This window comes from Haplochromis burtoni, unplaced genomic scaffold, assembly GCF_018398535.1.
Source record: "Haplochromis burtoni strain Fernald_Lab_line unplaced genomic scaffold, NCSU_Asbu1 Contig_42, whole genome shotgun sequence".
NCBI lineage: Eukaryota > Metazoa > Chordata > Actinopteri > Cichliformes > Cichlidae > Haplochromis > Haplochromis burtoni.
Window position 1 is genome coordinate 1,009,564 of NW_024582403.1, and position 21,125 is coordinate 1,030,688.

General features: G+C 42.9%; 2 protein-coding genes across 6 annotated transcripts in view; both read right to left on the reverse strand.

Moving 5' to 3' along the window:
* cdc34a (cell division cycle 34 homolog (S. cerevisiae) a) lies at positions 1 to 11,385 on the reverse strand. Its single transcript, XM_005920807.2, has 5 exons — positions 10,911 to 11,385; positions 2,267 to 2,353; positions 1,958 to 2,055; positions 591 to 725; positions 1 to 436 (listed from the first exon to the last, which is right to left on the reverse strand). The coding sequence occupies exons 1-5, from the start codon at positions 11,091 to 11,093 to the stop codon at positions 208 to 210; spliced, it is 732 nt and encodes a 243-aa protein (XP_005920869.1). The 5' UTR covers positions 11,094 to 11,385; the 3' UTR covers positions 1 to 207.
* A 1,986-nt stretch (positions 11,386 to 13,371) lies between these two features.
* Positions 13,372 to 21,125, reverse strand: part of ap3d1 (adaptor related protein complex 3 subunit delta 1) — a 27,204-nt gene continuing 19,450 nt past the window's right edge. For 3 of the 5 annotated variants that reach the window (XM_042220067.1, XM_042220068.1, XM_042220069.1), the window contains 10 exons: positions 19,863 to 19,967; positions 19,420 to 19,581; positions 18,665 to 18,712; positions 18,225 to 18,245; positions 17,729 to 17,918; positions 17,141 to 17,229; positions 16,801 to 16,886; positions 16,318 to 16,439; positions 16,087 to 16,166; positions 13,372 to 15,984 (listed from right to left, as the gene is read on the reverse strand). In XM_042220067.1, the coding sequence (XP_042076001.1) occupies positions 15,889 to 15,984; positions 16,087 to 16,166; positions 16,318 to 16,439; positions 16,801 to 16,886; positions 17,141 to 17,229; positions 17,729 to 17,918; positions 18,225 to 18,245; positions 18,665 to 18,712; positions 19,420 to 19,581; positions 19,863 to 19,967 (999 nt within the window). In that variant the 3' untranslated portion in view covers positions 13,372 to 15,888. The remainder of the gene's footprint in view (positions 15,985 to 16,086; positions 16,167 to 16,317; positions 16,440 to 16,800; positions 16,887 to 17,140; positions 17,230 to 17,728; positions 17,919 to 18,224; positions 18,246 to 18,664; positions 18,713 to 19,419; positions 19,582 to 19,862; positions 19,968 to 21,125) is intronic. The other 2 variants (XM_005920802.2, XM_005920803.2) reach the window with 1 other exon arrangement.

The following is a 21,125-nucleotide window of genomic DNA, read 5'->3' on the forward strand; positions in this document are numbered from 1 at the left end:
TTCAATGCATCGGGTTTTAGTGCGCACGCTGTGACTGCACATGTGACAGCAGGTGGACGGGGGCTGTGCTAAGTGAGTACTGGGGAAGAAGGGGGGAGAGGGGGATTCAAAGTTCAGTTCATGACAGAAGAGGGCGGTCAGCGGTGGGATGGGGGTGTTGAGAACAAGAACAGCGAGCAGGGGGACGATATCGCAAGGCGGGCGAGGTCAGGAGTCCTCAGTGCCCGAGTCGTCCTCATCATAGCAACAGTCCTCATCGTCATCCTCGTCGTCATCATCATCATCCAGCTCCTCGTCATCGTAGTAGTCATCGTATAAGAGGTTGGAGCCGTCGTCCGTGGGTGGGACTTGGGTTCGGACGCAGTACTCGTCCAACGTGACAGGAACCTTGACACCGTCCCGCTCTGCATCCGCTTTGGTAGCCACCACCTGCTTTCTGTAAGACGCAAGGAAGAAACAGAAGAGGTGAAAAAAAGAAATAAAAATGAGGCTATGAGCAAGTTCAGTTGTGGCGCTCTGTTTCTACTGTACAGACAAGCAAACGTTTGAAGTGAGGAGACAGTCGAGTGCGTTTTTCTTCCTTCCTGTACCTGATGATCTCGATGTATTCTCTGTCCTTGCCCTTGCTGTCCCTCCACTTTCGGTACATGACGGAGGCGTCCACGTTGGCGGGGGAGAACGTGTTGGGTTCATTCAGCAGAGAGATCACACTGAGCAGGATGGTCCTGAGAGAGAGGCCGACAGCGGAACGAGTGATTAAAATAGTTGAAGGCAATACAGGATGAGGAGAAGGAAACGGGGCGGAGAGTAGCAAAGATGGAGGTAAGACGAGACAAGAGACACTGAGTGCAGGAAGCAGAAGTGTACAGAAATGGAAAGACAGACGTACACAGACAAAAAGAGGGAGAGAGGGTGAGGGAGGGAAGGAGGGAGATGAAGGTCAGGGTCAGACGAGCAGCCTGTTAACCCTCTGATCATCTGCCTCTGCTGCTGCGTTTGACTTTATTGGCCTAAACACAGCTGTGATTAAGAGACCAGTCACACAAACATGGGTGGGCAGTTTGTTTGATCCTCCAAAACATTTTTACACACTCTCCTCCTGTAAATAATATTAAGCTGCTTTTGTATCTGTCGCTTCTGTCTGCAGCAGTCGGAGGATCCTTTATGAAAGACACAGCCGTAGTGGATTTTGTCTACGCTGAGCACAGAAAAAAAAAAAGACAACTGAGAATCTGGAGGGACCAAGTAATTCAATCTGTGTCACGCAAATATCAGAAATAAAGACGTATGAATTAAACATCATGTTTGGGTGTTTGCTGCATTTAAACTGCAGCAAGCTGAGAAAAGGCCTCAAACAATCATCCTGTTTTCATGCTACAGGATCTGGACTCAGCCATCTACATTTTCTGCTCTGTAGGCAAAAATGCAGCACTGCTTTTGTAATATTCAGCTCTGAGGCTTCATTACTGTGGACAAAATTGCAGTAAAGAAATTCATTTCCCAAAGTACATAATGTAGCTGCTGTCTTGCCACCACACTTGAGTAATGGTGAAGCTGTTTAGAGGCTCACAAATGTACCCATAGAGCTGGTATTACATCCAGTAGCAAGGAGAGACAACAATGCCGCCCGAATGTAAGAAAATGTCTGTGCCCGGCTACAAACATTGTCTAGCTCCTCCCCTGATCCTCCATGATCAGCATGACTGGCCACGGCCAATGACCTTCTTTAGCAGGTGCACAGCCAGTGCATCTCCAGATCTGTTCAAACGTTCCCACTCTATGATGAAAGCAAAATCCCGACAGACAAAAAATGCACTATGCATCTAAATGAATCAATTAAAAATTCATTATGGTCTCGCTACAAGCCAGAAAAAAAGAAAAAAAAAGAAAAAAAAAAAACTCTGCAGATCATCATCTTCTTTTTTTTTCTTGAGTTGTTCCAGAGCCTGACGTGTACCTGACGTTCTGCGTGGGGTTCCACCTCTCCGATGGCAGCTCACCGCTCTGTGGGTCGTCCACTGGTGGATGAAGGATGGAGATGCACACATCCCCGTTCTAGGGACATGAGATAGTAAACAAGCATGTTCAGACAAGCAGTCACCTTTAAGAAGCGCGAAAAGATTCAAATATTAGGGCTACATGTTGGAAAAAACAAAAAAAAAAAAAAAAACAAAAAAGAAAAATCTACTTGGAATCACAAAAATGTCAACGTTTGACAGTCACACTTCTCTCTCTTTTTTTAAATTTATTTTAAATTCAGATTTACCTCGTAGATGTTCGGGTGCCACATTTTGGTGAGAAAGCGGAAAGCCGGTGGAGAGTACGGGTAGTCGATTGGAAACTTGATCCGAGCCTTGGGGTGAGAAAAGACACCTATTAGCAGCGTACTGACAGCACGAGTGTTTACCTCTCTCTCTCATGAACAGACAAGTTGTGACCAATTTCCCTTGTCACCGCCTGGTAACCATTTAAACTAATTAGTACAACCGAGCAACAAGATGATTGCTTTACCCACAGTTAGGCATTTAATTAAAGACAGTCTTGGCACCATTTGCTTACATTGTGTAATGGATCTACGCACACGCACGGTCAGAAAAAACTGCAAGAACACACTGCAAGTCTAAATGATTCTGCAGAAGAAATAAAAGCATGCATGTGTGTGGCTCTCTGTCGGGGTATTCACTGACATAATGCACGCCCTAGGCGTTACTTTAACCATCAAAACCCAACCTAACATGTGCCCCAAACAGTCCTGTGTCAGATAAGCCAAGCCATAATGTTCTCTCTTCCAAGGTCTAAAACTGAAGTGGTCCTCAAAAAGATAACCACACAAGTACAGACACAGCTGCCAAGGAGAGAGGGCTTTATTTTGACTGCTTCTCTTCACAAAGCCCTACACTGCAGCGCGGGTGCCAACGCGCAGCAGCTGATTGAAGACCTCCACAATCACGCTGATCAGCGCCAGTCGTGATTGAAAGAAACCTCTAAATAGTAGCTACAGGGTCAGTGCAAAACATAGCTAATGACAGTGTAATGTAATACGGTGTGGAGGAAGGGAGGGATGGAGGCTTGCAGTCCGTTCAGCTGCAAAGCGCGTGGAGCTTAGAGAAACACCGGAGGCTGAGGGGGGGGTAATGGTGCTGGTATAAAGACATTGTGTTTGTCCTCTCCAGCTGTCACTGCAACCCAAGACAATCCAGTACTCACACTCATGTTCTGCCATTATGTGTCCTCACGCTGAAAACAACCACACAGACACACAGTGTAAATCCTGTGTGGAAGACCACTCCTCCGTTTTCCATAAAGCGTGCCATGGGAGAGACGGTGACGGAGCACACACACCAACAGGACTTATTATACACGAACGCATCACTCACATCATGAAACCTTCTGACCCCCCCCGCCAAAGTCTCTCTCACACACACCCGTGTACATTTGCTGATTCGGCATGGTCAGCTGGTCCTCGCCAAAGTGAACCAACTAGCAGGAGAGGGAGTGAACTGGCAGCAGGGGTGTTGGAGGCGCAGTAGTGGGAGGAGGTCGAGGGGGATTTCATTTGAACTAAAGGGGGTTGGGCTCTATATAATTTTATAAGCTTTGAGCCTTCTTTGACCGCTTCGCCTAATTTAACCCTCGAGCATGCAGCCAAATGTTTTATCTGTGCAAAACACTGAGTGACTTGTTGATAGTCACAGAATACTCTGCATTTAAGAGTCTTTGTCATGAAGGAGTGTGTTTGTACATCCCGACTAACAACACAAGATAAATTCAGTCAACCTGCTTATCCTAACCTGCGCTCTCCATATCATAGCAGGGCAGAGAGGAAGTGTTGACAATCCTGAGAGAAGAGGGCCTGAAAAAAATAAAACCCCCGAGTTTGACCGGCCTTGCCAGATAACTGGCGACCCATCAGAGTGCAGAGTTCAAGCCAACATTGTACACATTACAGCCTAGCAGCAGTGCAACACATAGCAGCTAGCCAGGAGGGTGGAGGAAGGGGGAGGAGGCCATACAGCAACAGTGATTGCTTAGTTTTTAGTCCAAAACAATATAAGCAGTAAGATCATATCAGTCCCCTGGCTGGAAATGGGGCAAAGGAGACACTAGTTTGTATATTTTGGAAAGCTGGCCCTCCGTTGCTCCCCCTTTCCACAGCATGTCCATAGATAGTCAAATATCTGCTGTAATTTAGAGCTCAATAAATAAGCTGACAGTGACAGCATTTACCGGTAAGGATGTTTTAAATAAACCACACTAATCATCAGCAGCCATTCAACAACACTTTCGGTCACAGTGAGAAAGTTCTGGGTTTCAATCTCCTGGTCAGGTGGGCCTTTTGGGAGTCAGCTTTGCATATCCACAGCCAAAATGCAAAGACTAAAGCACAGTATGAACGCATGGGGAAATATAGCTTGTAGCCTAAAGCACTTCCAGTGGTAACGTAGACAAAAGTGTTATGTAAATGCTCCTTCATTTTCATCTGTTCTGACTCAACAGATAATACAAGGACTGGTTTTGGCCGAGTGTGCCGAAACATCCTTCCAGTGCCTGTTTTTCCCCAAACAAACAGTGAATGAGTCTCTAACATGCTTCTTTAAGATGGTTGCAACTACTTCACAGGACATATCATGGATTAAAACTAGAATTACTCCCCCAAACCCCCATTAAAATTTGTTTTACACCTCTGGCAGAGAGCCTTCCATCTAAGCAGTTTCATCCAAATCTATTCAAAGCCACCGAGATACCGTGAAACCAAAAGGTGATCAGATGTGGAAGAAATCCTATACTCTATCCAACTGTGGGGAAGTTCAAAAGAAGAACACAGCTCTGTGGTGAGACAAACTCACCCTGCCCGTCAAGAAATAGCCAAATCTGTACGTCTGAATAAATAAGTTGAATCAATATCTCAGTTTTTAACCTCGGGCTGAGAGACCCATGTGGCAACCCTTCCCATAAAATAGTCCCATTCATCATAACCCTGCGAGCCTGAGAGCAAATAAGAAAGCAGGAAGGTAGGGATATGCATTAACAATAACCATGAGCGAAAGGAAAGAGTGTGATTTCACATTGCAAGCAAGAGGCTTCAGACTGTTTTCCTGTTCTAAAACAGCTCCTTGACCTACCTTACATATGACTACCTATTCTACAGCTGATGGCTGCAGATGGATGTGGATAGAGGAGATAATGCATAGATGAGGTAAAGAAGTGGCCCAAGCAAAGACAGGCTGCTTGGTTGGCTTATTTGCTCTGCAGCTGTGAGCCGCTTCAGCTCCAAACAGACAGAAGATAAGAAACACGGGAGGAGAAGGAGCGAGGACACTGCAGCAGGGTCTTCGATGCCCAATATCAGCGTTCTCTTTTCAAATGCATCTACGGTCCTGCTCTGAGTCTTTACCTCAGTCTCTTCCCATACAGCTGCTCAACCAAGACGTTTACCCAAAACACAGTGCTATTCTCAGAGTATCTGTTGAAGTATGCTGGTTTGCATGTCATGCCTGATAATTGGCCCGAGCAGCCAATTAACAGCCTTAATTCTCAGAAGGAGATTCACTTTGAACATCTCATCTGAGAAGCTGACAGGAAGTGCAGCTGATTTTTCTTTTGCCAGGCAAAACCCCCCAAAAACGTATAAAACACTCCCCTTGTTATTGTCGCATCATAGACAGTGAAGATCAGTTTCCTCTTTCTATGAAAATCTTTGACTGTGACCTGAAAAGCTGCCTTGAGGAAGGAACGAGTCAGAGAAAGAGCACGCCCACCCTGCCGATAATGACAAGCGAGGCGAAGTAAATCAGGTCAATGCAAAGACCCTGAACAGAACAAATCATTCTGTTCTCCCTGTGCACCTCTTCACCGTCCCCACAGACCTTATCCTCTCTCACACATATGCAGGACAAGGAAAACGGCCCCGGCACCGAGCAGATTCCACACAGCACAGCAGATCTGTGAGACTAACAGGTTCAGATCCAACCGACTCCCCTTTCTCTTCAATTGTTTTTAATTCTCGTCCTTCTGGTTGTTGCAAACTGTAATACAGATATATTTCAAACAACTCTTAGGTGATCTTAGCACAAGGACATTTCAAGAAGCCCACCGAGCCACGTCTCAGAGATGATTACTGCACCAGTGGCCCAAACAGGAAGAGGAAGAGAACACACTGCCAGGGCTTCAGGGGATGGTTATAACCGTCTACCAGAGCCTCACACTCACCTCTGCTCACAGCAGGCTGCGCCTTCAAAGCGGGGGGGCATTGCAAGGAAAAGGGCTGTGCCTGCTCTTGATCTGGCCCCTTCAATATTCCATGTTTTTTGGAGGGTTTTTTTCCTCCCCTCTACCCTGCTCTTGTTTCTCTGTGACACAGCCAGAGGGGGAAACATGACTCCAGCAGCTCAGCCAGGCACACTGCAGTCAGGTTAGGTTTTTTTTTTTTACACTCTCTTCTATTGCTACTGCAAGGCTAACAGAGAACATGTACAAATTCTGTAGCATATTAGGAAGGTGCAACTACAAAGTCAGCTTCTTGATCGCAAACAGTGTCTGTCATCTGATTGTCAAGTGCTTTAAAACAAAAACAGGCAGGCCCGGGCAAAAACCAAAGGGCAGCTCTCCTCTCTCATAACAGCTGTGAACATGGGGTCTGTCAGTCGAGAAAAACGCTTCACTGAAAGATTAAAGGTATTTTATTCTAGAGTATTAGCTGCAGATCCCTCATTTACGCTATGACCTCAAGTAAGAAAGTTGACACAGCCCCTCCACCCAACCTTCAAAAGACCTGTGCCACTTGACACATAGTGAGAGATCTACAAGTCGCCACAGGAAACTTTCCTGCGAAGCATAATTAGATGACGGTATCTGTGGACATAAATAGTGAATGCTGCATCTTTTGCTGCTTTTGAAGTGGAGGGCAAAAAACAAAAACCTCCTCCTGGAGAGTACAGAGCTACGATCAGTGAAATGCTTTAGGTTATTCCAACACAGAGGTATTAGAAGCAGTACAAATATACAGAAATGTAGCAAATGGTGAACAAACTATTTTGTTTCAGGCAAAGTAAAAATGTCTCTCTGTCATACGACTTGGTGACCTGGCCGACCCCGCCTCATGTCAGTGTGTTCTAGAAAACGTTTGGCAAAATTAAAAATGTCTGGGCTGTTTCACTTGTGGCTAATGGTTACGGTTTTCGGCAGACATTAAATGTACTGCCGACAGCAAAATTAAACCCACAGCTTTAAATACACTTGTGGAAGTGCTGCACTTTGTGATGCAAACTGTAGCGTTTGCACGTGTTCAGGGTGGGACACTAGCTTAAAGTCCTTACAGAAGCAATTCTTGCCACACTAGCCATCTTAAAAACACTGATTGTTAAAGCCTGAACTTCAGTGCTCACCTGCACATAAAACATTGCACTTTTATATTTGAACCACCAGTCAAAGGTGAATAAAACTAATTCCATCTGCCTTCTTGCATCAATTCGGGACTATTTGAGTGCAGTGCCTCTTTCATGACGTCTCTGACTGTCACAGCTGTTAAACTTTGCTGAATTTGTATTGTGTCCATGTTCTGTAACTAATTTTAAAGGACTGCAATTCAAGTTCAAATCATCAACAAGTCGCTGCTCACTAGATAAATCTGTGAATACGCAAACATCTAAGGTTCTGCAGCAGTCACACTCGATACGTGATACTATGCTTCCTATGATTTGGGCTGGTGAGTAAGCTGTTAAAGCCGTGGAGTGTTTTTAGCTGTGTGACTCAAATCTTATCCCCGGGGACAAACAGATGTGAGGAGAAAGAAGAAGAAGAAAAAGCAGAGTGAGAGTCAAACACTCATTACACTCAGTGTAATCTACACACAGTTTCCTGCACTGAGAATATTTTTAAACTCTCTGCATTACCCAAGTTTTCATATTTAAGCCTCACGGTGCAATATTAATGCAACCTTTAACATTTTGCAAGGTGTTAAAAACACAGCAACATTTATCACCTTTTTTTCTAACCGCAAATTACATCCTCAAACTTTGTCAGTTTTAAATAAGATAACACTATCTTGCTTTAGTTTATCTTTTGCTGCGAAATGACATCGTCAATGCTGCTATCAGTCTGTGGTTGAATGGGGTCAAGTTGCCAATACGATGCAATCAGTTTCTGATAATACAGCAATTACTGTGATAAATTGTCAAAAATAAATAAATAAATAAAATATCACACACATATAATTCCATTTGCACTTAGATCTTGGCCGTTTGCCTGCATTTATAAATTAGACATCAATTATTTCTGAGAGTGATTGCCGTCAGTACAACTCAGACTGCAAACATTTGCAGAAAGAGTGCCTCCTTTAACCTGTGCAATCACCTCGCCACCAAAACTGGTCGTGAGCGTGCAACACCACGAGGGTACGGGCAGCCTAGTCGCCAATCAATCGGTTGCAGAATGTACAAAAAAAAATAATTCAATCACCAGACAGCCACCGTTTTTATGCTTTGATTTGTAGTTGCAAGAAGGTTGCGGCCCTATTTCTACTCCTGTGACTGAGCCATTAGCTTAATTAGGAGATAATTAAGTTTGTCCAGTGTTGGATGGTTTTTCAGTTGAGCTGATTTAATGCAAGCTTCCTCAGCTAACATTACCACAGGATGGTGGAGCATGAGATGTGCCCTCTTGTTTCCAGTATTCCCAAAATATTTGATATCATTTAAGAAAATATCAATACTTGGTGTCCCTGTATCGCTTCAATACTGCCACAAAAAATACTGATGCTATGCTGTATTGATTCTTTCCCCCCACCACTACTAATTAGCAGTCCTTTTCAGGTAGTGTCGTTAAATCCCCAAGCACACCTTGACCTTTCTCAGCACCTAGTATGGGAACCACTGCTCTGGCCAACTCAGCTGTTCATGTCCCAAGACCACAGCTTACTACAGGCCAAAGTCAGTAAACGTCAGAGTCTCAGAACCTAAACGGATTCCTCACATGAATACACAGAAATGTCAGAGTCAGCAAATGGGTGTTAGCACCAGCGAGTATATGAAAGTCACAGGTCATGGTCAGCTTATCATTATCAGGCACTGTGTGTTTACTTCTGCACCGTGTGTTTACTAAAGCAACCAGGACAGTTATCTAATCCTGTGTGAGTGACACTTCAATACGTCTCGGTCCACTCTGTGCGTGCCCGCCTGCATGCATAATGTGTTCGTCATGGTGTGCCTTTTTCAAAGAAACACCCATGTGAAATAAACGCCTGACTCAGCCAGGTTGCACGTGACGTCAGTATCAGCCCCGCTTCAGATGAACAGGCCTCACAGCGAATCATAACTCTTTGTTTGTTTTGGGAACACCAAAAAGAGGTGGTTCTTTCCCTCTCCTCTTTTTTCCCCTCCCTTCTCTCTTCTGAATATTGCAAACTGGTCGGATAGAAACCCAGCACAGAACAATGAGTCACAGCCATGCGGCAGATTTCACAGCCAAGCTGTGCATTCCTGGCCCAACAAAGGAATCCTGTACACGGCAACCACACAGACCCACTGAACACCGTCTACGGGAGCCTGGTCGGGCCCCTCCATTTGCTCTTACAGGCTTTAAAAAGAGCAGAGGCAAAATGAAGACTGCTTCTTAAGAACTGGAACTACAAAAAAAACCTCAGGACAGCTGAAGGGACAGTGTGCAAGAAGGGTGGTGTTACATGAGGTCTGCAGACAATATTAATCATTTACAGCTTAACAACTGTTGTATGGATACAACACAGGCTTAGCATTGGGAGGAAATAAAACCAAGTCATTGTAAAGCAATCGTGCAGAATTTGTTACTTTGCTTTTCTGCAAATTATATTCAGGTTTCAAGCAAACATTATTGTGCCACGTCAATAAAAGGCTTGTCATCTGTTTGTTTGTTTGTTTGTTTTTATACACAGTGAAAAAAATTAAATTAAATAAAAACAAAAAAATCTGAAGCACAGCTACTTGGGGCTTTATTGCACTAAACATAAACAAAGTAATGAATCCAATCGCCCTCCAGGATGAGCATCACAGCACCAAAAACAATAAATAATTTCCCCCAGGGATCAATAAAGTATTCTGATTCTGACTCCAGTGAGTTGCAACGTTTGAACGTTAGAATTAGAAAACATGACATGCCAATATAAATACTTGTACTAGAACTTTAAAACACTACTTAATGGTCAGTACTCAGGGGGTTAAAGGGCAGAGAAATGGCACACTCAAACATCAGCCGCAGAAATCTTCTGAAGACGGAAATACGATGGCGGCGGTTTATAATCAGCACAAATTCTGCTAAACAGGAACAAAACCAACGCATCTTTACTCTCAAGGGAGGAAGTAGACGAGAAAACAAATTATGAGTCACTACACAAGTTAGACAAGTTAAGGCTGGAAGCCATTTAGGTTAGTACCATGCATGTATGTATGGTACATTTGAATAACCAACAAAAAAAAAAAAGTACTCAAGCCAGAGCTGCTGAATTGTAATGATGAACACAAAGAAAAGGATTGAATTAGCGAGATAGAAGATGAGCTTAACTATCAAGGTAGTGCTGGAGGCGGTTATGCTCAACAACCTTTTGTTTCAGGCCAACAAAAAAGTAACTCGGGCACATGTAAGATCTGTAAGAGACCTAATCTGTGTTTTGATGAAAAAATATGCCCAAGCAACAAAGTTCTCATGGAGTCTTGTTGGTTTAAAGTTAAACAAAGAAGTATTTGTCACAATAACGCTAAACAGGGGGGCAATTAGCCAAGTTAACGTTATTAACTATTACCTGCTGCTGGTGGAAACGGTTACATGAAGGGTGAGGTTGGTCGCTTGGTTGCCCTGTATGATCAAATTACTGAAATATACAGTAAAACTAACCAGTTAAAGAACAATAGACGGACTGCTAGCTAACATTAGCCACTCACCTTAAAATAACCACCCTCGTAGTGTGTATTCGGGGGTCCGAATATCGCTACTTCCCAGTTGTACAGGTCCGACTCGTCCACCAAAGTTATTTTGAACCCTTCGACCGGCTCATCTTGGAGACTTTTCATCTCCAGCATTAATGCTTTTTGGGAACTGGCTACATGATGTCTATTCTGAGCCATATTCCACGGCGATTTTTATATATAAAAAAAAATATATCAGCGACCCACCACAGCTGTGACTGCGAAGGACAAAGCTAGCTCGTTACAAACAACAGCTAACAGTAGAAGAACGGAGCTCGTCACGCAGGAACGGTTGGTTTCCGTTTGTGTGCGGTGCCAAAACGCGGCTGGGCTTTATTTGGCCGGAGCTGGTGCGCCTTCCTCTCTGTTGTTGTGAACAATCCAACGGAGCCCCAGTTATTAACGACCATGAACCTACCGTTATCAAGTCGAAGGCATTACTTGCCTTATTTCCGGTGACATTCTTCAAAATAAAACTCTAAAGTATCAGTAGCCCATATCAGACAGCTGTGACCCCCCGCCCCCCTTCCTGAATTCTTTTTTTTTGTTGCTAATTTTTCAAACTTGTCTGTTTGAGATCGTCAAACAAATTTGTGATATTATGTCATTAATAAAAGAATATTATATTTATCATAGTTTAACCCATATAAATACAAAACAAAGTTTTTAAAAGATGCTTTCATTTTTCAAATCACAAGAGCAGTCGCTTCAAGGCACTTTATTCTGTAAGATAAAGACCCTAAAATAATACAGAGAAAACTGTAACAATGAACCACCCCCTGTGAGCAAGCACTTGGTGACAGTGGGAAGGAAAAACTCCCTTACAACAGGAAGAAACCTCAGGCAGGGGTATCCATCGAGTGGTTGGGGGTGAGAGAAGGAAAACAGAACAACACAAACATTTGTGTTTGTGCCAGAGATTAATAATAACTACTGATTAAATGCAGAGTGGGGTGTAAACACATAGTGAGTGAATAAGGTAAGTGAAGAAGAAACATTCAGTGCATCACAGGAAGCCCCCAACAGACTATTGGCCTGTTGCAGCATAATTAAGGGAGGAGTCAGGGTCAGCTGATCCAGCCCCAACTAAATGCTTTATCAAAAGTTTTAAACCTTGAAAATAGAAAGGGTGTCGGTCTACAGAATCCAACCTGGGAAATGGAATTGACCTGGGTGACTTGTTGTAAATGATAGACCCATGAATTCTGCTGTCTGCCAGAAAATCCTGAAGGAGAATATCTCACCAAGTCCACCTTTGAAAGGAAAATTAAAGTTTTGATTTTGTGGTTGCCTAATCAAAGTCCAGGTCTGATAAACTTACTTTCTCATGACCAAAATTCCTCCACAGCAGTGTGAAAGACTCATTGCCAGTTTTCACAAATGCTTGATTGCAGATCTCACTGGCTGGCACAAACAGTTATTAGGTTACTAGCTCTTTCACACAGGGCAGGTTTGGATAGCTTTTCTCCTTTAATAAATGAAACCATCATTTAAAACTGCATTTTGCATTTGTTTAGCTTGCCTAACATTTCTTTAAACTGAAACATGTTAGTGAGACAAATATGCAAAAAAAAAAAAGAAAAAAAAAATCAGGAAGGGGGCCAATACTTTCTCACAGCACTGCACAATTTACCCCTCTCTCTTTTGACCTTTACCCTAGTTGCACTCTCTCAGGTAAACAACTTCTTAAGACCTTACAGTTAGGATGTTCATTGTTTATGATGAAGGTAGAGTCTTTATTTTTAGGTTTTGTGTCGTTTAATGTACTTCTAGTTAAACATACATAAGTGTCCATTTTTGCTTGCTCTTAGAGAAAAATACAGTTCGAATCGCGAGTTTTGTTTTGAAAGTCTATACCGGAAATTCATTTTGATCTCGGTTATCTTTGCTACCGAAAGCTTGTCAGCCTCCTCTTTTTATCGGGTGCCTTAAGGAGGAAAGGGAGGTTGGCCAAGCGGCAATTTCGATAAAACAATCAATTTTTTCATAAAACTTCAATCTGAGGCTTTGTCTGCTCAACTTTTCTCAACTCAGCTGCTCGCTGTCAGTCAGGGGTCTCGATTACTTCTGCTGCTAGGCTTTCTGGGAATTAAAGTTCAAAGCGGCACATCTTGCTTTATTGATAAAGAGACAGGTATTAATTTGCCAAGAACATATCTTCATCTACACGTATACACTCCAGGTTTCTATCATTTCATTCAAAACTAGTTTTTCGTATGCTTATTGGCTCACTTTAACACGCACACACACACACACACACACACACACACACACACACACAAAAGGACTACAGCATCTTCTTACAGCTTTTATTTTTTATTTTTATTTTTTTGTTGAGTGGAATTTCTTTGAAGGAAATGTAATTTATGTTGTCCCCTTCTGAATATGACATTGTAGAGTTGAATATGAAGAAATAAAAAGACAGGACCTTCAAAAATCTGTCATATGAGAGTATATTTCAATGTCACAAGCCAAACTTGGTAGATTAAGTCACTACAGCTGAACCAACAGAGCATTAAGACAGAGCGGGTTTGCCTCTCAGTACACTGCTTCACGTAACCTGTTCTACTGTTATTGTGAGCCCCATGTCCTCAGTGGTGCGACACCAAACAGAACCCCCTTCCTTCCCCTGTGACTAATAATTTTAAAACATTCAATGGTATCACTTCTTTTAATTGTCTGCACTTAGAATAGATAAAAACACAATACCATCAAAAATAGAGAATGGTCAAGAAAACCTCATTTAAAAAAAAAAAGTAGGAAAAACAAAAGAGAAAATGGAATGACATCTTTGTCTGTGAAAGCATGACCATGGGAAAGAAACAAGGAAAATAAAAGTGTACATTCCTAATCATGCAATATACAAATTTTAATCTAACAGTATGCACAGAATGATCAGTATTAGGACAGCGTGTGATTAGAGAAGTCGTTTCTCAGATTCATGGATATCATTTTCAGGAACAGGGAGCGCGTACATAATTTTTTTCTACTGACGTTCCTGAAAAACAGCTGATCACCTCTGATTTCAGACTACTACTGAAAATCTAGTGGAATGGCTGACTTGACCTTCAGGCCAGACATCATTATATTTCTTATCTACAATAGCAGACAAATGCAAGAGAGGAGGGCCTTACCAGTATATATATGAACAGAGACGCTACCAAGTCTTTTTTCCCTTTCACTCTTGCTACTACAAGGATCAGTTGAAGTGGACGGGGTGGTTGCTTTAAACATGAATGATCCAAATGAAGACATCAGAGTTCAGCAGGAAGTCGGGTGTTGTGTTTTCTTTAAAGTCTCTCCTAACACACACATACACACAAAGTAGCAAGGCAGTTTCTGGAGGGAAAAAGAAACATGGGGGGGATTTATATGGGTGGGTCAGCTGGCTTTTTCTGTGATGCATGAGAGGGAGACGGGCGCAAATACTTCACATGAGGACAGACAAAAACCACACAACTGCTGCTGCTGACAGAGGCGACGCTTCCTTACTGTGGAAGCCGTGTTGATTAATACTGACTCACAGGGCGCCTCAAGCCACTGACCAGTTAACAGCGCCCGCTTAGTAGTAAAATGACTTTTAGCAATCTCATATGCAGACCAGCAGTTTTAAAAGAAACAGTACAGGCAGGCTGAGAGTATAAGTGTGGTGTCCTTTAACTTGTCACAGGTTGTCTTCCCCCCCACAGAGGACAGTGATGTCAGCTCTTTACGTCAGATTATTCCGTGAACACGTTGGCCAAGTGACGACTTGCCTTCAGACAAAGAACAGCATCCTGCTTTACAATATTATTACATCTTCTATACAATAACTAAACCATCCATGCGTGGTAGAACACAGGTGGCTTTGTCAGGTGTAATAGAAACCTCACATTGCACTGGATTTGCAAAAGGAATGATATGTTCAAAGTCCTTGGGGAGGGTCAATCTGCAGTTTAGCACTGTTAGATCAGTGCACTCAGGGGAGAGGTGGGGGCTCTACAAGACTTATGAAGTGCCGGAGTAGGTCAGACTGCAGGGCTAAGGCACAGAGCAAAACTACTGAACTACTGTACAATCACCCGTAGAGACACAAGGATTCGGTTCAACTAAACACCAGCAGATCTGCTCTGAGCCTCGCCAAGAGGCAAGTAGGGCAAAAGCACCCCGATACAAGCTTAAAACCCATGCCTTATTTGTAGCTTTGGTTTCACCTCTGCTCTCCTCTCACTGCACTTGCCCAGTGTCTGGTCTTCTCCAGGCACCAGGTCAGTGGTGGGTGAGCAGGTTATAGCGCCCATCTAGTCCGAAAAAAGAGTCAATCACCTGATTTATCTTTTTTCAAGGCCTACACAGATGAGCAGCACACACAGATTTTAGTGAGCAGTAAAGAAGGGGATTACATGAAGGCGCAGTCAGGTTTCAGACAAAGATAAAGAAAAAGAAAAGACAAAACAACAAAACAAACCAAAGACAAAAACGTCAAAACAGTAAAAATACAATTCAACCATTAACAGCAAAAGTCCAGTTGTCAACATTACATGACGCGACCGTCACAGATTGAATTCCCGACAGAGTGGAGGGCGGAAAGAGACGCAGGAAAGAGAAGAGGACGCCAGGCGTCCAGAAACGGGAGCTCAGTTAGAGTCGGGGTGCAACAGGGCGGCTGTTCGAAAACTAGGAAGTAAAAATGAAAATGACACTGCAGAGAAGATGAAGCATGTACACAATGAGTCTGTAAAGCAACATCAAGTGTGAGGGAGTGACCACAGAGTGCAAAGAGGGGCAAAGTGTGGGGCGCTGGAGAAGCTGAGAAGGGGAAAGAAATCTTGCAAATCTGCAGACTAATAAATAGGGCGATACTGGAAGTGCCAGTCGCAGTGTTTCGTAACGTGATTATGTTGTGTTTCAGTGAGGGAGGGGCGGGATGGAGCGGTAGGGTGGGGGTGGGGCACCCTTCGGCTGTCAGACACAATCAGCACTGAGAGAAGGTCTGCTTGATCTCATCCAGCACATTCCCAAGCAGCGTTGGCTCGTCACATTTAGCGTCAATGGACACAGTCTGACCAGACTGGGAGAGAGGGGGAGAGAAGTGGGGGACAATGTCAGCATCACCACCTGAAAACTCTTTTCATCTTCGGTTTTAACTCAGATTTATGTTATTGTCGCTTACAGTTTTGACCAGCAGACAGACATGGTGACCCTGGATAGACCTGCTGTACATGGAGGCACAGGAGTCGATCCTCTCCACAACTAATCAAAGACGAGAAAGAAGCACAATCACAAATGCAGCGCATCAGAATTAATACACTTTTCAAACATTCCCCTCTGATGATTGTAATTTCCTGCATGTGAAGTAGCACAGGTTTCAGGTCCCCCGAAAAAAGTGATAATGTAAAGGTACCAGAAAAGTGGTGGTGGAAGCAGATCCTGGCCAGAAGGTGATGGAAGGGCATGTTAACTCCCTCCAGTCTGACAGAGCTGCTCTTCAGATCTCCCGACTCCAGCAACTTTGCAAACGCATCACTGAGAGAGCAAAAGAACAAAAAGAAGTCAGTTTTAGATTTCTCCATTACTAAAATCTAACGAAGATTCAACAGATTTTAATGATTCCCAGACCGTGGTTCTTGATCTTTTTAATTTAAAATTTCACACAAGCTCTATCTTAAAACAAGTACAAGTGAAATTTACTGATATTTATTCTTCCTCAAAGATGGCCATTTTCTACTGCCACGCTTAAACCACAGTCTCACCACTCAGTCTACAAACTCTCCCACTCCAAAGATTTCTCCCTGGAAACACTTTGAGAGGAGTTTCAACAGCTTCTTTAAAAAGTTTAAATGACTCACTGAAACTCTGATATGAATGGAGGAGTGGCATAACCAACCTGTAACAAGGAGTAGTGATCAGGTAGGAGGTGCAGGTAAAGTGCAGTTTGAAGTCCAGTTTCTCATGAGTGGAGGAGTCCTCGTTCTGTGGGAATGGAGCAAAACGGCATATTAAAAACACCTGTTTGATTCCTTCATAGGTCTCGGAATTAACTCATCTGCTACTAGGCCAACTCTAGTATCACAAATACAAAAGATTAATTAATTAAGCCACAGGTTTAATAATAACGTATGAAAAATCCTGTCAATCTTGTTTGCGTTTCATTTGGATTTCAGATTTTTCATTAGATTTTGTTTTCTTTTTAGTATACACGGCACTTGTTTGCTTTTCCTACGAACCTTTACAATAAAGGTGAGGGTTCCTTTCAGCTTCTGCGGCATTACGATGCTCTGCACAGTGAAGACAAATCGTGCTTCATTGGACACTCCTACAAGAAAAAACAGAAGCTCTCAGCATCAAATTGTGGAACTCAACAACTTTAAAAACTCATATAATACAATTTTTTAAGTTGCTGCTTGAATCATCTGTAACTCAGTAAAAAGGATGGACATTTATTCTGAAAAGCCCCACTACAATTACCAGGAAAATGCTTTATTTTTTTAGTAAGCCAATATTATAGCAAAGGATAAGTATGATGCCCATTTCCAACCCCATATTTTCCATCTTGGGTTATGCTAGACTAGCTTTACATGGTTTAAGTAATACTAATTTATCTTATCCTGGGCCTCAGATAATAATCTGCCTGAACAAAAGAAACAAACAAAAACTCTTTCAGCTCTATTCAACCTCAGTTTAAGCTAACTTACTTCTGATTGGATGCCCCTCCAAAATATGAATACTAAATATTTGAGGGGGGCTATGGGCTTTTAATTCACAGTCATGGATGGATGGATTCATACACGATTTTTCTTTAGATAATAACTGACCAGGGGGAAGCTGGAAGGGGACGGTGAGGCCATCATGTGGACCTGACCCTTCTGGCCTCTGCAGCTTGGAGTTCAGAGAGTCCAGCACATTGAACTCCATGGATTTGAGGAAGCTGTCACTCTTATTTTCAAAGATGACAGACACCACCACCTGACTGCCATCCTGTAGGTTCCCCTGGATGTCACACACCTTACGGGGAAGAGGGAAAACAAGGAAAGTGCTAAACGTGGATTTTGGAACAGTGAATTACGGTCTCATCTTTCCTCTCTTTACACAGTGTTAACAAGGCAAATCAGAGTCATTACCCAGATCCAGAGCACACATCACCATTTCCAAGAAGTGAACACAAGGAGATAATCACAAGGACAGAATCATTCTCAGAAACTGAGCGCTGCTGCGCTAGAGAAACATAAATTAGTCTGCCCAAGGAGGAAGGCCTGTAAAGAGCAACGAGACCAGAGAGAAACACATCTAGGACAAAACTTTAACCAATACCTGATCAGCATCCTCCATCATCTTTAAAGAGAGGAAGAGAAAAAGAAATCTGTATATGATAGTTCTTTTTGGGTTTTTTAACTCTAATTACTCCACATGCTGGATCTTGGAAACAACAACGTTTCTCTTTCTCAGCATCTAGAAAGAAATGTGCGCTATAATGTAGCAAGAAAATTATTTTATTTATCGTCTCACTAAAGTAAACAGAAGAACCCAACATGTCGAAATAAAGCAGAATATTTATCACAATCTGGTTCCCTTGGTGCATTTTAATTAACAATGCAAACTATCAGATTGGAGAAGGCATGAGCAGCTTTGGATGCTAAAAATTAAATTCGAAAATTAAATGTTTCCATGGCCAAAATGAGACCGGAATTATTTTAACAAATTGAGAGCAAAACAAATTTCCAAAGCCTGGCATCGCAGTCACCATCACTCACCATCTTGATGTAGGAGTTCTCAGCCAGCAGGCAGTAATTGGACATGGGCTGAAAGGAGAGAAGAGCTCAGGTCAGAGGAGGCGTTCTCAGCCACTAAGCATGCTAACTAGGCAACAGGAGCTCCTACCTAGCTGCTATATAACAAGGAAGGCAGTGTGTGCTGGCAGCAGTAAGTGGGTTTACCCAGTGGAGCTCAGATGAATGATGATAAATTATACTGCCTACATGCGGCTTTGAGTTATTCGTGTCTTTGAGGTCAGTAAGCTTTTGTTTGTCTGTTTTCAATCGAAGAGGAATGACACAAAGATGCCAATTTAATTTTTACTTCACTCATATCATCTCTACTTTAACATCCATCAAATGCTAAAACCAAAGAGTGCTGAACATGTTTTGTTGTACGTATCAATATGGTATTGTACATACCTATACATCTATATCATCAATTCCTCATGTATATACTGTATAGTAACCAGTTATCCATCCCCAGCTTGGTAAATGTTTTATTCCAAGATCTTGGCGCACTGCACATTTAAATATGCTATACAAATTGCTATTGTCTGTGTCGTGCTTTTATCAGTAATGTTTCTTATCTATTCTGTTAAGTAAATTGAGAGCAACGAAGAAAAAGAATGAGCCTAATTCTTTGTACGTGTACATTTTGCTGTACCGATTCTGATTTAGGAAACCTAACCCATAGTTTACAAATTAAAAATAATGATCGGTTAAGTTTAATGTTGTGGTTGTTCGACACTGACCGGCAGAGGCTCCTCCTCCTCGACGGTGCCATTCTGCACAGACTCCTCTCCACCTCCATCGCTGTGGTGGTGGTGGTGATGGTGATGATGCTTCTTTTTCTTTTTCTTCTCCTTCTCTTCCTTCTCTTTTTTCTGCTTCTTCTTCTTGTGTTTGGAGGACTTCTATAGAGAAAAACCAAAGAAGGAGAAGGAGATAAATTTCCTGAAGTGGTGTTTAATCGCCATTGAGTGTTAATGCTAATGAAAATAAAACACAAAGTGGCAGAATTACTCCCCCAGAGCCCACAGAAACTGGCAGGTCTGCGACACATCGTTCACACAAATGTATCAGAATTAGAGTTGCCAATTCCCCGAGTCCAGTCGGGGTTATTGTAAACTGGAATCTCGAGCGGTGCTGTCAAACTTTGTTCCTTCCAACTATTGCCTCGTCTGCGTTAACTCACACTCTCCTCCGTCTCGGTGTCTTTGGGCTCCTCGGGCTCAGAGTCGGCCGCTGTGCCAGCAGGCGCCTCGGGCGCTGGGGCTGCTTCTGCTACTGTTGCTGCTTCCTGTTCAGATACACCAGCACGCCACCAAATAAACACACAAACAAGAACAACCACAGCGTTTAACACATGCAAAACTTTCTACCACTTCTGTGTTGACATAGGTAAGTGAGGTTAGTGAGTTCACTCAGTCATTCATAAGAGAAGTCATTCATGATCACCTGCAACCTACTGAGCTGAGTGACACCACAAACAAACATCAGGTACAATGAGCCAAGAGTATTGCATGGAAGAATGCTAAACATGAGCATATCATGTTTGTATGGACCTCTACACCTACAGCGGTTTTGCTGTACAACTGCTGGATCCACTGCACTAAACAGCTACACTGGGTGCTGCTCGAAACTGAAGCAGGCTGACTGACAAGCTAAATATATGCAACAGCATGATCTGGGACGCTGGTGTGACAGCCAGAACAAAAACAAGCGTTCCACGAAGACATCGATGCATATTACTGGGGCAGCTTTAACTCTTGGGCTGACAGTTCAAATGATTAATAACAGAAATGCCCAAAGGGAAAGTTAAAAGGCCTGACAGATCTGAGCGTACAGTCATGTTACATGTATAGCTAAGGAAACAGTGCGCCTGTTATTCAGTCTTTTCATGGAACAGTCAGGATGAAATAGTGGAGCAACTGGATAGCTTAGCTTATTTAAACAAGCTGGAAATGGTGTGAGAGCGCTGTCCTGGCATGACCACAGGCCACATAGATTTAATTTAAAACAACTGAGAAAGTAATTTTCCTTTTTTTTTTTTTAAATGAAAGAAAACAGTCATCAAAAAGTCTATTAGTAAAGGTGAAGTTTAGCAGCTGATTTGGGAAATTCTACTTGGTTTTCAAACAGAAACAAAGATAAGTATGGCCCCACACTGAAGGGATAATGGAGAGTGGATATTGTGCTCATACAGTGGTGACGTAAGAGGAAAGGACTCTGGGCCAATTTCTGGGGAGCCGTTTACCCCTCTTCCACCACTGCGGTGCTGGTGTCCAACCTAGAACCATGAAAGGCTATCCCAGCAATAACTGTTAGCTGAAGCTCACATATCCTGTCTACCACTAAAATGACTCCAGCTTCTGTTTGGTGTGTGTGTGTGTGTGTGTGTGTGTGTGTGTGTGTGTGTGTGTGTGTGTGTGTGTGTGTGTGTGTGTGTGTGTGTGTG

Coding starts and splice junctions, on each gene's coding strand:
- cdc34a (XM_005920807.2), bottom strand. CDS start 11,093: ATGGCTCAGAATAGACATCATGTAGCCAGTTCCCAAAAAGCATTAATG. Junction 2,354..10,910: donor ACGAGGGTGGTTATTTTAAG/GTGAGTGGCTAA, acceptor TCTCACCCCAAG/GCTCGGATCAAGTTTCCAAT. Junction 437..590: donor GAATACATCGAGATCATCAG/GTACAGGAAGGA, acceptor TGCGTCTTACAG/AAAGCAGGTGGTGGCTACCA.